General features: G+C 41.9%; 1 protein-coding gene across 6 annotated transcripts in view; it reads right to left on the bottom strand.

Annotated features, from left to right (window-relative positions):
* Nucleotides 1–15,318, bottom strand: part of THADA (THADA armadillo repeat containing) — a 1,526,823-nt gene that overhangs the window by 1,285,228 nt on the left and 226,277 nt on the right. For 3 of the 6 annotated variants that reach the window (XM_085612787.1, XM_085612792.1, XM_085612788.1), the window contains 2 exons: nt 14,897–15,020; nt 8,407–8,561 (listed from right to left, as the gene is read on the bottom strand). In XM_085612787.1, coding sequence (XP_085468913.1) covers nt 8,407–8,561; nt 14,897–15,020 — 279 coding nt within the window. The remainder of the gene's footprint in view (nt 1–8,406; nt 8,562–14,896; nt 15,021–15,318) is intronic. The other 3 variants (XM_085612789.1, XM_085612793.1, XM_085612791.1) reach the window with 1 other exon arrangement.

The raw sequence follows: 15,318 nt of genomic DNA, 5'->3' as shown, positions 1-15,318 counted from the left end.
GGCCCTCACCCTTGGGGGTCAGCAACTCGTCACTTGTAGCAGACTGACGAGAACCAGTCAGTCAGTGCACCAGTGGCTGGTAGGGTTTTAGGGGGCACCTCTAAGATGCCCTCTGGGTGCATGTATAACTAAATCTGGCACTGGCATCAGGGTGGGTTTATTAATACGATGAAATCAAACATGCCTATTTTCAGTGAAGCCATCATGGAGTTGGGGAACTCATTTTCACAAGTGTCCAGCACATGCTTTTAAAATTGTTTCCTATGCCCTCACATGTAGTATAGTACACCCTACCTTAGGGCGATAAGACCTGCTTGTAGGAGTTAGTTACTTTTACTGCATGCAGTGTATGCAGGCATGTAGGCTGGCTGTATGCCATGTAGTGTTTTCACTTTTGTCTGCACCACGACACGCAGCCTGAATTGGTAGTTTGCATGAGCTTGATGAGGGGTCCCTCAGGGTGGCACAACTCGTGCTGCCGCTCCTGGAGATCCTCTTTAGTACCTCAGACCCTAGGTCCCATGGGTACCCTTTACTAGGAACTTGCAGAGGGTACTAAAGGTATCGCCAATTGAGGACACAATTGCACAGTTTTGGGAAAGAGATCTGACACTGGGGACCTAGTGGGAACCCAGTGCACTGCCAGTCAAAAACACATCAAACGCTTAGCAAAAAGTAAGGGGTGACCATGTCGAAAAAGGCACTTTCCTACAATTGCCTTACTATATTCCTCCCCGTGCTCTTCTGTTCAACAGAGTTCAATCTTCCTATTTCCCCTCCACAGAGGTACATAGCATGGATGCCCTCTATCACCCATGCTTTTTATTCTTGCACTCAACTGCAGCAATTCTATTGTGGTACGAAATCTAGGGGTAGTTACGGACGAAGGCCTCACTATGGAAAAACATGTGAACAGATTCACTGGGACTTGTTACGCATTGATTCGTGCCCTCAGGAAGTTATACCCATTACTTGACCTTCAAACTAGGTCACTGATTTCTAGAGGTGTTATATTTAGCAGGTTGGATTATTATAATGCCCTGTTATTAGGAGCCCCTGGCTCCTCATTTAAGAAGCTAGAGCGCATCCAGATAATCACAGCAAATTTGACACTAAATAGACCCCGATACTCCTCTGCTACAAATGCCCTGAGAGATCTTCACTGGCTGCCTATTAAAGAGAGGATTATATTTAAAGCGCTTTGTATTGTACATAAAGCACTTCACAAAAACAGGACCAAAACCCATACAGGCCAAACTAAAGAAATATATTCCTGGCAGACACCTTCGTTCAGCGACTTGTAATTTTGTTCAAGAATTTAGATTTAGAAAAGCCCGACAAGGAGAACGTGCTTTTACTGCAAAAGCAGCTCAGATCTGGAATAAATTGCCAGCTCCATTAAGACTCCACTCAGACCTATTAAAATTTAGAAGGTCTCTGAAAACCTGGCTTTTTCCTCACTAATAGCCGGGTTTCTCACTTTCAGATTCTCTGTAGCTGACTCCTTTTAAACAGTCCATTTGTAATCACAGTGCACTCTATAAATTCCAAATACAATACAATACACTTGAGTCTTTTTTATATAGGCTAAAATATTCTAATGCCTTTTCCGGCTTTCACCCAAATAAGGTTCACATCAAATTTATGGCTTAGCGGATGACATCCTTCTCTATATCGCCAAACCAGAAACATCTCTCCCTTACGTTTTTGAAGAGCTAAGTGCATATTCGAAAGTGTCCGGTTATAAACTAAACACAGAAAAATCCGAATTGATGCCTTTGGATAAGTTCTGTTTTAAAGCACCATTTGATGGGATGGGTCTCTCCTGGAACCATGACAAGATCAAATGTCTTGGAATCCTCTTCCGTACATTTCTCAGAGTCACTTTTAGAGTGCAATTTAATATGGACGTCCTGCTTGCAAAAATTACAAAACTAATGCAAGGTTGGTCCCCTCTATTTTTGTCATGGTGGAGTTGCCTGGAGACTATTAAAATGATGGTCCTTCCAATTATTAATTTCGATCTCATGATTTTACCTATTAAAATCCCGGTTAAATATTTTATAGCTATTGATAAGCTCTTATCTAAATGTTTATGGAATGGGAAACTTTACCGTATTTCTTTACATCACCTAAAATTACCAAAATCAGTCGGAGGGGTCAATCTCCCTGACTTTTCTTGCTATCATAAAGCCTTTGGTATTAAGCAATGTCAAAGTTGTTTTCTTGATCTTTCAGACCCTGCACCCGAATTATGATTTCAGCTGGAATTCGCCCTTCTCTCATACTCACAATATACATATGTCACATCTGACATTTTAGGAGGCTTAAGTAATATTTGGCCTCAGAATAAACTACTTCATACATTTGTTGATCTACTCATTGCTATTGCCTTACAGGTAATTGCCACTAATTGGAAATCTATGGACAATATCTCATTACAACAGTGGTGAAACTTGGTTTGTCATAACCACCATCTGGATCATTATAATTTACACTCTCCATCACTGTTGGCAAAACAGGATGAACTTTGCCAACCACTGACTAGATATTTGTTCTTGCATGCTGGTACCACAACTTAATTACCCAATGTATTAAAATATTTTGAGTGTGGGTTGTTGTTTATGCAGTTTTTACTAACACTTTTCTCGTTTATCATAGAATGTATTTTTTTGCATGATAATTTGGAAGTTTCCCCCAATTTAACAGTATTTACAGTTTTTCTTCTCCTCTCCGTCTCTCACTCTTTTCTCTTCTTCGTCTCTCTCACCTTATTTTTCTATATTCTCCCTACTTTACTCTTTCCTTTCCACTTTTCCTTTAATAAACCTCTGTTCAATTTGGTTACCTGCACAATACAGTTATTTATATTTCTGATGTTGGCATGAGTCTCAGTATTTAGTTTCTTTATTGTATCTCATTGTTCTTTGTATACTGGTTTGCCAGAATTCATGTATATTTTCAATTTCTTCAATAAAACTACTAAAATTTAACAAAGTACATAAGTGCATCTGGTAAGGTGTTTGAAATACCAAGCAACCAGCACCTAGGTGTGGTGACCTGAATGGACACTGAAGCATAAAGAAAAAAGGAACCAATGAACCAGAGCATGCACACCCCTTCCTGACCTTCAGTTGCGCTGCCTTTCGGTTAATTTCTTAAATGCACTTGTCAAAGTAGGGCTTGCAAACCTACTACAATTAGCCAACATCAACCCTTGGCAGGAAATACACTGGTGGTGTGAAGGAAGGTCATGAATACTGATGCTTTATAGATTCTCTACTATGTCTGAACAATAAAAAGTACTAAGACTGGAGACTGCTACATATGTCAAACTAGGCCTGTGCCTATCAGGGTTAGTAATGATGGCCCTCATGCAATTCAAAAAGAGAATGAAGACACATCTCTTCAAAGAGTACGGTCATCCCACATGATATTAACATAATAGGAACTTTCCTGTTAACTAGTAAAAGGTAACTACAGACCACTCTGCTCTGGGCAGACCACAATTCCCATGTATGAATGGCCATTCTCCCTTACCATTTCCCCTTCCTTGAAAATCAACCTATCAGTGTGATGGGTTTGGCCGACAGCAAAGGAGTGGGCACGAAGTGAAGGGAAAAGGAAACATCCTGCGAAGTAGGTGTAGCTGAGTAACCATAAAGGTACATTTATCCTGCTCTTCCTTTCTGGGTCTCTCACAGACCCACACTTACATAAGATTTCACAACAGCAGAAAAGGTAACCGAAGGAGGAAAACAGCACTGCACAGGCCAGAGGGTGTAAGCAAAGTTCGTTAAGATCTTCTTCCCAATCTGTGGATCATCACTGGAAGAAGCATCAAGACCAAAGTGCTAGCAAAATATTTGTTTAGTTGTCACCTACTTATCATGCAAATCTATGTCACAGGAAAGTGTTTTTTTTAGAATAAAACAAATACCCAATAGGTGCTAGATCAATATTCTCGAACTTTGCAGTGGACTGAACAGGTTTCCCTTTGAAAGGACTGCATCTGGGAATAGTGGTCCTGAGTGTGGTTTTGCCTTCGCCTGCTGATAAAGAACTGGTGATGATCATGAACCTTCTGGAATGCCTCTTTTGTAGAAGTGTCCCATAGGCACTGAGAGATACTGATAGAGCCCAGGACCAGACAGAACACTTTGACCAGGAGCATCTGTATCAGGAGCACTGGAATTTGCAGCACCGGTGTCACGGACCACAGTTGGGCACTGGGACTGTACCTTTCACACCTAGCCTGGTGCTCAAGTTGCCCACAAATTTGAAAGAGATCAGGGGGGAAGACAGCAAACTGGCATAATTACTGCCTGGCTCAATATTATCTGATGTCACCAGATAAGCCTCTTGCACCCAACTAGTACTTGGAATGATTAGAGAAATAGACCATTCCTTGCAAGAGATACAGCAAATGGGGACCCTAAAAAAATTGGATTACAGGCATTGCAAATGTTAGAGACTTAAGATACACTGGAGATCTCCTGCTCCATGGAGCAGTTCATAAAAGCATGCTAATGAGTCTGAGAATGTGGCTCAGACATCAAGATAAAAACAGACCAACTGATAAAAAGAGGCTGAAAAGAATAATGTAGCTGATCAATTTAAACTATGCCCCACAAAAATAGCCAAGCTTGAAGCCACTGTGCAAATGTTTAGTTTGGCCACCACTTTAAATTATCATATATGGAAAAGTGGAGTGCTTAGTCTCCAAATAACGTTCTGCTCTTGGGCAAAATGTGCCATTTCCCTGGACCGCTGACAACCAGATTCAGCTAAAACAAGTCCTGCATAACCAAGCCGGGTAAATGACAATCCTGCTGGACCTCTCTGTCAAGACAGTAGTATTTCATGAATGTATGCACGGACACCTTCGTCAGAGCCTGGTAGAAGTCTAGAACGGGTACCACTCTCGCCAAAGACACTGTAGCAGCTTTGGTCCTAGCGGAATAAGCCCTCATGCTTTCAGGGGCCTGCTCCTGGGCCACTGCATAACTGGTTTAAATACAAAGGTCTTTCCACCTCGACAGGGTCCACTTTTCCACTGCCTTCCCATTTTTTGCCCCAAAGAAACATAGAAAGAGCTGATAATCTATGAAATTGTCTTTTGTGTGGTGGATGTAAAAACTCAAGGGCTTCTCGGGGAAAGGCGCAACCCTCGGCAACATTAACAACGTAGCCCACGGGTTGGGTGGAGCGGGAAAGGTTTGTTGAGGATAGGTGTCGTGGCTCTATGGCGTTGTCCTCTGTAGTGCACAAAATATTCATGTCTTTAGGTTTCTATATACTTGTGTGACATATGCCGACTGTATAGGACAAGGTGGTGAGTTTTGTTTTGGTATTATGTCAGTAACACCAAGAAATTCAGTTTAAAAAAAACTGCAGGGCTTCTAAGGGTCAATAGCAGTAAGTTTTTCCTCCTCATTTGAGGGGTGAGGTGGCACAAAAAATGAAGGCAGATTAATTAACTTTCCAATGTAGGAGGGAGTCAGGAGGCCACCTAGTCCTCAATAACACTTTTTCTGAAAAGAATGTAGTGTAGGCATATGAACCAAAATGCATGTAGTTCATTTCAACAGCATACTGACATACTGGCAATGAGGAACATGGTCTTTAGTGTTAAAAGTCTTAAAGAACAACTGTGCTTATGCTTGAAGGATGTCCACATGAGAAAAGTCAAGACAACATTTAGTTCCTACTGGGGCATAACACATGGTGTGGGTGGGTACAATTGAGACAACCATTTTTTAAAACACACCAAAATGGGACCATAAACAAAGATGGTTGGTCTGGGAAACACAGAGGCCGAAAGTGCATGACAAATAACCTTTCACTGTGCCCACCACAAGCACTTGCTGGAGTAAGAAAAGTATCAACAAAAGAATATCAGAAAACTTGGAAGGGGACCTTTCACCTTTGAGTACTGCATCAAGTTAGATTTGATGCAGTACGCAATGGCCAACGGGGACCTGCATGGGTTCCTCAACTTTCATATTTAATCCTGTATCCATTTGACTAATACATATGTGGATACAGTTCTGTGATTAGAAAAATAAAATTGTTTGGACGGTGACGTTTCACATGCATCAGGTACCACACAAGTATGGTGGTGCATTAGACAGATGACTGGGTCATGATGAGACCAGACAAGTAGCTTCAGGTCAAAATGACGACACACCATCTTTTGGTTGTTTCGTAACTGAATGGCCTTGGAGTATATATATATACAGTTGAATAGTCTCCTGAAGATACATGTCCAGTTAGCCTGTAATCCTTCGACCTGTACAGTATTTAATTGATTTCTGTATAGATATGTTCACATTTTATGAGCACTGCATCGTTTGCACTACACTTTCACTATATGTATTGCACCTCATTTTGATCAGGTAAACTAGAAAATCTGAAAAACAGAGAAAATAGGTTGTGTTTCAATCCTTCTGAAGGATATATTCCTATTTTAAAAGTGTATGTTATATATTGAAGCAAGCAACTATTAAACCGTGATTAATCACATTACCTTAAAATCAGAACATAGGTATTGATTCAAATAAGTTCCACAGGACAATTGTTTTGATATAGTATGATTACCCAAGTTTTATTGAGCATACAGGGTTGTCATTAGGTTTTTGTTTTTACACTGTACCACTATGGGGACAAAGCTACTGGATTTGATTTGGACTGCAAAACCACTGGTTGCACTTCTGTGTTTTCATAGCGCGACATAGGGCTGGATAAGGTCAGTGTCAGTTTAGGTCAGAGATCGGATCATCAATGGGCACAGGTGGAATCTGTACCAGTATGGAAAGAGCTAGCATGGACCTCGATACAGGGGTAGAAGTCAGTGCTGGGGTCAGTAAGAGCTCAGTACTGGGTCCAAAGGCATGGAGGATGGGCCTGCCAGCGGAAGAGCGACTGAAGAACCTTGCAATTCCATGAGGCCTAAATGCATGACAGAGGGTGCTGGAATCACACAAAAGATCTATCTCGTCCTCTTTCAGGGTATCAATTTGTGCTGGGTCAACAGTGGCCCAGGAAATTTGGGGTGCACTAGTAAAAACTACAGTATTTGTTCAGACTCAAGAGACATCAGAGGAGTTCAATCTTTATCCTGGCACCCATATGTCTTTTTGCTACAATTCAAGTGATGTGCTAGGGGTCCAGTCCCATTTGGCCTTCTTGCACTTGTATCTTGACTTCAATTCGGACTAACTGGAAGACGACCTAGATGTGGATTTTTCATAGGAGTGGCCTTGAGACCAGATCCGCAACTTAGAGTGGGAGCTGGACTTATGCTTTGACAGCGATCTCTTGTGCTCCTAGTTTCAAATCGCCGTGGGATGCACAAGGGCACACTTGTGACACAACCATCAGTCATGTCTGGAGACCAAGCACCACAGACACATCTTTTGCGGGTCTGTAAATGACATCTACTTCCTGCAGTCTCAGCACTGCTCAAATCATGTTGTTTTCGGTGGTGACAATATTCCATAGCACACTGCAAAATGTCAGCGGAAAACGAAATGAAGGTGCAAGTAAAGCACAGAGGCCGCATTGGAAGGCACAAAAATAAAGGAACTGGCATCAGTATGCTTCTATGGGGCTCCCTCCATTACATCTGGGAAGGTACGGAGTCACAGTCGAACCACATGACACCACCTACCGGCGCGCAAGTCTTATCAGGTCTCTGTCACTCTCACTGGGTACAGGTGCATCAGCCAGAGCTCGTCAGCTCATTAGCTCCAGGGAGCCTTTTCAAACAAAAAGAAGGTGGTAACACACTGCCTCACATCCCGGCACTCAGTTTGCTCCAGTTTTAACTGGAGTGCTATCATCCTCTGCATTTACCACAATGCATCTGGGCTAATTGTGTGCTGGTATCCAGGAAGTGTACTCCCTCCTCCTTTTGTGATTGGCTCCTTGCTGTGGATTTTGCAGGTTTCCAAGCTGCACCAGAAGAGGAAAAAAGGAAATACGAAGACATTCATTGGCACAGGAGAAAGGAGCATCACCGCATATATACCATGCCGCATTCGCCGAAGCAGAAATAGAATGCCCTCAATTCTACAGCTTTAAGAGGCAGTTCCCAATGCAGGGTTGTCGACCTAACACACAAAAGTGGAGAACATGTTTGCTACATGCTTTTTCGTAGTGAAAAAAGAAGGATGCTCGCCCCTTTGTCTTCAATAAGAGCTAGACCTTCTCTCAGGATAGAAAGGAAAATCTGAATTATTTACCATCAACATTAAATCAATCATAAGATAAAACATTGGCCATATTCTGCATCATTTAGCAACCAGGAGAACTCAATTCAGAGTTCGCTTTCTACTGAGTATGTGCATTTGGTCAGAGTTAAACATTTTGCAGAAACAGACGATTTAGAAGAAATTGCATTACCTGTAGACCTAGGACGTCTGCTGGCAGTTTTCTTAGCAGATCAAATGCAAGTCGTTTCACTTCCTCAAAACTGTTGGTGAAGCACTCAATGAGAGCTTGAACATGTCTGTAAGTCACTGCTCGAGACAACTCAAACACTATTCGAGTTTGACCTGCTTGAAAGAGGTAGAGAAGAAAAATGTAACTTGCGCCATTTACACCTATTCAGATTGACATGTACATTCTGCCTCCTGGTGATTCTTGTCTCAAACAGTCCACACGCAATCAGTTTTAATGATTGGTTTTTATAATAAGGAGCAATTGTATTAAAACAACATTGATAGAGAAAAATTACTGTCTTTATGGACTAGCTTTAAGGTAATTTCATATTTTTCCATTTGAACAGATGTGCTTCTTGAATATGTATTTTAAAGTTATTGGACCTACATCTTTGAAAAAACGTGGGAAATTTAAATCACCTAAGTAACAAGCAAACCTGTTAATAACCATGCTGCCGTTAATTAGCTAAGATGAAATTAGGAAAGTCCATCCTTGCATTAATATGCTGAAAATAAAGACTTGGATAAAGTTACAGTCTTTAAAGATACTGGCCAGAAAAGAGAGCTCATTTTTTTCAACATCGAGCAAGTCCCAAGCCATTTACCATCTAGAGGGGTAAGAAAGACCCGCCAACTGTCTCACTTAACTTTTGGCAACATACAGGGGATTCTGAAAGCAAACGTCGTGCTTATAGACTTGCTGCATTTCTTTTGTTAATAGAGCTGGGCACACAATCTGCCCCGCTCTACTAACAAAAGAAATGCAGCAAGTCTACAAGCCAGAATCACCTGAAAGCAAACGTCGTGCTTATAGACTTGCTGCATTTCTTTTGTTAATAGAGCTGGGCACACAATCTGCCCTGCTCTACTAACAAAAGAAATGCAGCAAGTCTACAAGCCAGAATCACCTGAAAGCAAACGTCGTGCTTATAGACTTGCTACATTTCTTTTGTTAGTAGAGCTGGGCACACAATCTGCCCCGCTCTACTAACAAAAGAAATGCAGCAAGTCTACAAGCACTACATTTGCTTTCAGAATGAGCTTGAAAGCACACGCCATGCTTCTAGACTTGCAGCATTTCTTTTGTTAATAGGGCGCGGCAGCGGGGCAGACTGTGTGCCTTTGTTAAAATATTCATGTTAATCGCAGCGTCCGTCAGGAGTTGCAATTAACATGCATACTTTACAAAGGCACACAATCTGCCCCTCAATTGCGAAATGCAGAAAGTGCAGGATCCACTTGCTGCTAAACTTACCTGCTGCTTGTGTTCTCTTCCACGGTGGTCTCTACCTCCACCTACCGCAGAAGAAAAGGACTGTTTTTCGCGCCGCTCGCGTTCAAAAAGCGGAGGCGCAAATGGTCCTCACAAAGCTGCTGTGTGTATGTGCTTCACACATGACACTGCGAGCTCTGGGTTACATAGGTGTGAGCACGCACACTTTATAGGGAACAGTGCTCATGACCCATAGTAGGTCGGGCCATGAAACATCAGAAGTATTAGGCCTCAACCCCCAAGGTTTGGCCCAGGAAGTCCTGCTTGCCCCGTGGTCATCTGAAAGTGTTTTTGATAGCAGGCCAAAAAGTAATGTACTGGGATGCGACTTAGAGCATTCACCAGTAGCTGACATTAATTCATCAAGCATGCTATTTATCCATTGCTTGTTTTGTATTCTTCACACTGATGCCCTAGTGCCATGAGTATTGCCAAGACACGGGCTCTGTGCTCACTATGCCAATTAATCAAGCTGCACCCAACCGAAGAGACCCAAACAGGTCAAAGCCGGTCTTGGGTTGCTTGTGTTCCGGTTCAAAGAGGACCTGACTTGGCAGTTTGGATTGGACTGTTCCTACAGGAGCAGGATTGAGGCCGATTCGCATATGGCTGGGACTCATTTGAGGTGCCATGGTGGGCAAAAAAACAAGATGGGTTGGGATGGGGATTAGGTAATTACCGGTAGCCGAGATTAATTCAAACATTCCATGATATAGTAAGCGGATAGTGGCGAAGTAGTTGGGGGATAAAGTCTGGGAAAACCTTTGAACAGGTTAGCAGACACCTATGCAATGCAGTTGGTATCTGTGCACGTATGTAAAAATGACTTGTCTGCTCGATCTTCAAGGAGCATAATAGTTCAGGTGTGGAGATCTTCTCCCAGATGTTTTATAGCCACCGGGTAAAAACAGTGACAAAAGTTTTGGATGGCTTTCAGCTGAACATTCAGAATATTCATTTTTACTTGAATTAAATGTTCACGGTTTCTGGGTTGAGCTTATCCAGATAAATTATATTACCGAAATGGAGTAAAGCCTCTGAGCCTGGCGGTACATCTGCGACATGTCAACAGATTGCAAAGGCTAGTTACAGCATGCTCCACCTTGTACCACAAAGATAAAATCCTAGCAGTTATGTACTACTGAACTGAAAGTTAGAATCATCCTCAATTCAAGGACCCCTATTTGCAATGTGCCTTTCAAAAGAGAGAAAGCAGACAAAATGTCATCCACTGAAGGAATAGATTCTAATGGGATATGCAGTGAGTCCAGTAACGGAAAGAGTACTCGTTCATTCTTGTTTGCAACATCTATTTCAGTAGAAGTATGGATTTCCCCATATGGGCATCTCCTGCTTTTATGAAGTTGCAGGAAACCAAGCCGGGTCACGACCTCGTCATCAGCAATAGTTGATTAATGTATTATTAATAAGCAGGTTTCAAAGATACGGATTTTTCGTAGGCTATGGCAGATAATACAGTGAATATTCCCCTTGATTTTTTGTCCTGCGATACAAACACTGCAAATCTTTCAAAACCTATCTCATGAATAATAATGGAGTAGGTCGCAAATGTTGACCGAATGTGATTAACAGCCATCACAGGGATGGCGGCCTGCTGGGGTTAGCATACCACCATAAATCTGATTGCTTTAAAATTATTATTATTTTCTTTTCAACGATGCCCGTTTACCTCAAAGGAAAATGACCTGTGTTTAAACAACAACAAAAACTTTAAATACCATTTTATAATGCTAGGCAATGGTCCCATAGAACCACCGCCTACTCTTAAAAAAAGATTTTGTCAACATTCACAAAGGGTGAATGCGTTACCATGTGTTACCACTACATTGAGTAGCAGTTGATCGCAAACCCAAATTGCAATTCAGCAACATGTCACTGAATCGCAATTTGGGTTTATTACATACCCAAAGGCCGTTTAGCAACATTCAGATTCAGGGAACTGAGCCTTTGCAAACGCAAAATGCCTTCAGACATCTGGTCCATAATCCAGTAAAGATGGAAAAAAAACATGCCTGCATAAAAATCAGGCACGCTAATAATTAAATGTCTGGGCTCTTCCTTCAATGATACATCACCTAAAATACAGATAATGAGATAATTCACCAATCAAGGGAGTTGTAGGAAATCCACCTTTACTGGATTTCAACTTTTGCCGGACCCTCTATTTTTGCTGGCCTTAGTACTCAGTGCAGTTCACCACTGCTACCCAGTAGTGAATTGCCTGTGCTCTCCTTTACACATGGTTGAATTGTCATATTAACTTGTCTAGTCCTTAATATACGGTACAAAATGTATTCAAGGGCATGGAAATTAAATGCAACTAGTGGACTGCAGCACTTGTGTACAGTGGCAGTGCAAACATGGTCTCAGGCCTACCACTATATCCAGACTAAGTGTAAAACATGCACTGCGACCTGCGAAAATAAACACTTTTGAGAGGCAAAAACCTCCCTTTTGAAAACTAGTAAGTCACCCCTATGGAAGCCTTGTAGCCCACAAAGTAGGGAGCATATATTTAAAAATAGGACACATAGAAAAGTAATATTAGCATGTCTTACAGTGACAATGTCCAAAATGCTATTTTCACTGTGGAAGGCCTAGTGTCCTATGTAGAAAATCAGAGTGCAGATTAAAATAATAATTTTGTATCCCCGGAATTGGACCAATTTAATCAGCTATATATAATAGCCATAAAAAATATAATTCAATGGTGAAGTTTGATTTTTAATAAATGGTAAGGAAAAGTAACTTTTAGAATGTTACCTCTTCCTTGCCTGAAGTTTCTGGAGGCTAATTTGCTTTAGTTTCCCAGCTTCTCAGAGACAGTGAATAGCATTGAATATGTGTGAAATGCCTCCCAGGAGCAAACAATAGGTTGCCCTGAACGGGCACAGATGACTCCTCTGAGTTCAGAAGAATACATACTCTCACTCACCTTTTTGCACTGAGCCAAAAACATCTAAAATGGCAATAAAATGAGAATGTGTATATGCAAAATAGAAAGGACTGTGCCCTCTTTACACTTTCAATAGGGAGTTGAACATTTCAGGACGATTTGCAAAGGCTTGTAAAAGAGGATGTGAAAGAATACTCCTATAGCACTATTTTCCATACTCAAATGTTTTTGTGAATCAACCCCTGCACGTTTTACTCAAATAACATTTAGCAGCTCAAATCCATCAGTTTCCATCACTGAAAGAATTACACAAAAAATTCTTAACTAGCAAAGGACTAAGAATTACAATTTCTTGGTTCATTATCAGATATGTCAGCAGATGGTCGGTCTGGTGGCTTAGTGGAGTAATGTGTCCACTGTAGGGGCTGTGTTTGAGCTCATAGTCACAGGTTCAAATCCCTCCGGGTTCACTCAGCCGTTCATCCTTCTGAGGTCGAATCAATTGGGTATCATTGAGTTGGGAAAGAATAAATATCTGGTATTCAGTGCCAAGATACCCTTCTGGGTGAACGTGTGGTTTACAAATACACGTTATGTTATGGTGTGATTATGTCTAAGCCCTTGAAAGACTAGAATGGAGCCATGCAAGCAATAACAATGATGATGCTCTTAAACTGCCTAGTGGATGAGAGTATTAGAAGCAAAGTAATGCAATGAACGGGCACCCCAATGCAAATTGATCGTCAAGGATGATCCTAGAATTTGGGCCAGCCTATACTGCCACTCTTGGGAGTGGCACATGCATAGGTTCTAACTTGAGCATCAGGCCAACCCCATATTGTTCAGTCTGGTAACGCAAACATAGAAGACACCTCACCTGGTATGTGATCTAAAAAGCATGGTAGGAGCTGGGTAATCAAAGTATTTTATACTAAGGAGGCCCTAATTGCTTGAACCTTGCAGAAGGAAGAATGAAGACAAACTATACATAAACAAAGACAGCCTGGTACCAGCTCTCTCTTCAGAAGCGGCGGTGGATCCTCCGCTAAGGTGGAGGAACGTCGCCCCGCTGCTCTGCGAGCAGTGTAAAAAGGAACTAAAGTTATCATTTTCGTTTTCCTTCCTGCTTGGGTGCGGGGCAGGGCCGCTGGGCTGGCAGTGCAGGGTACAGGGGAAGGAGTGTTAAGCACACTCCCTATGTGTGCATGACTGCTTGGACGGCCCTCTCGGGGCAGCCAAACCGTCATGTGCACTTTGCATCTTCCCCAATAGGCTGCATGACACAGCCTGGTGGGGAACATGTCCAGCCTCCAAGCCCCTGTCTGAACGCCGAACCAGGGCGCTCAGACCAAACACAACGCTGCTGTAGGGCAATATTGTGAATGGACAGGAGATTCTGGAAGTTGCTACGCCAGAAGACGACGGACGAGAAGCGTGGCTCTCAACAGCACCCAGGTAAGACAATTTTTGTTGCATCCCCCCCTCCGCTCGCCCAGCGCACGACCCACGCTCAGTAGCAGCCGCAACTATTCAAAAGAAAGTCAAACCATTTATTTCCAAAAGAGAGTTCAGAACTGCTGTTCAAGCCCTTGCACTCTAGAAGATGGTAATGCCCTACTCAATGGCCTCCCAGACTCCCCACTGGCATTTTCTTAAGGAGCCTCCAACATGCTGCAGCATGTTTCATTCAGGCCTGAGGAAATATTATTCCATCACCCCACCCTGACGGAACTCCATTTGCTCCCCTTGCCAAACTGCACCAATAGCCATCACAGCCTGTACCCAGGCTTATTTGCAGACATGCTCACCACCTATGGTGGTTCTCGGCACACCCTCATCCAGGACACCATCAGATTTCAGAATAAAAAGTGTAAAAAAGAAAAGAAAAAACAAGACAGCTGGCCTTTTCCAACTATGCATCCAGGATCTTGAACATCCCTAGAACAATAAGGACCACCTCAACAATGCTCCAATTTAGGAAGGAGTTGACGACACACCTCTATAAAGAACACCATATCACAATACATTAAGCATCCACAACTCAGCTTCCGTTCTTATTACTTGTCAACTTTAAGCTTACCTTTGACTATGTACAGTGCTCTGCTGTCTTTCGGCTAGGTTCACGTTACAGACATACATATATACATACTTATGTTGACCCATTTTATTTAAATACTGTGTTAAAAATAGGAGGCTTTATACCAGTAGTCTCTTAATAAACATACATTTGCATTATGCCATTACATAAAGCCTAGGACCTACCTTCTGGGGCAGAAAATATTTCAGCTATTGTTTCCAATATAGTCAATGCAGAAAATCTGGTTGGATGGGAGGAGCCAGGAAACAGGGCTTCAAACAGGCTGTTACTCAAGGTTAACATGAACTCCTGGAAAATTATAAAAACAATGTAGAATTAGCACCAGATAAATAGAAGATGCAATTACGTATAGATTATTACATTATACAGGAAAAAATGTTATCCCAAATGTTATACAGCTTACCAAAAATGACAATTCACAATACAAAATACATGGTAGAATTAATAAATTGTGAAGTGAAATAGTGAGTGAAGCCAAAACCTATGAAAACGCGTCTCTTGATAATAATTTGCAGATTGCAAATAGGATAGAAAATAAAAAAAACATGGTAACTTGCAAAGCTTGCGAGCAAACAAGAATAATTAT

This window comes from Triturus cristatus, chromosome 6 (assembly GCF_964204655.1).
Source record: "Triturus cristatus chromosome 6, aTriCri1.1, whole genome shotgun sequence".
In the NCBI taxonomy this organism is placed as follows: Eukaryota; Metazoa; Chordata; class Amphibia; order Caudata; family Salamandridae; genus Triturus; species Triturus cristatus.
Note: the sequence above shows the minus strand (reverse complement) of the source record. Positions and strands in the feature narration are given on the sequence as shown.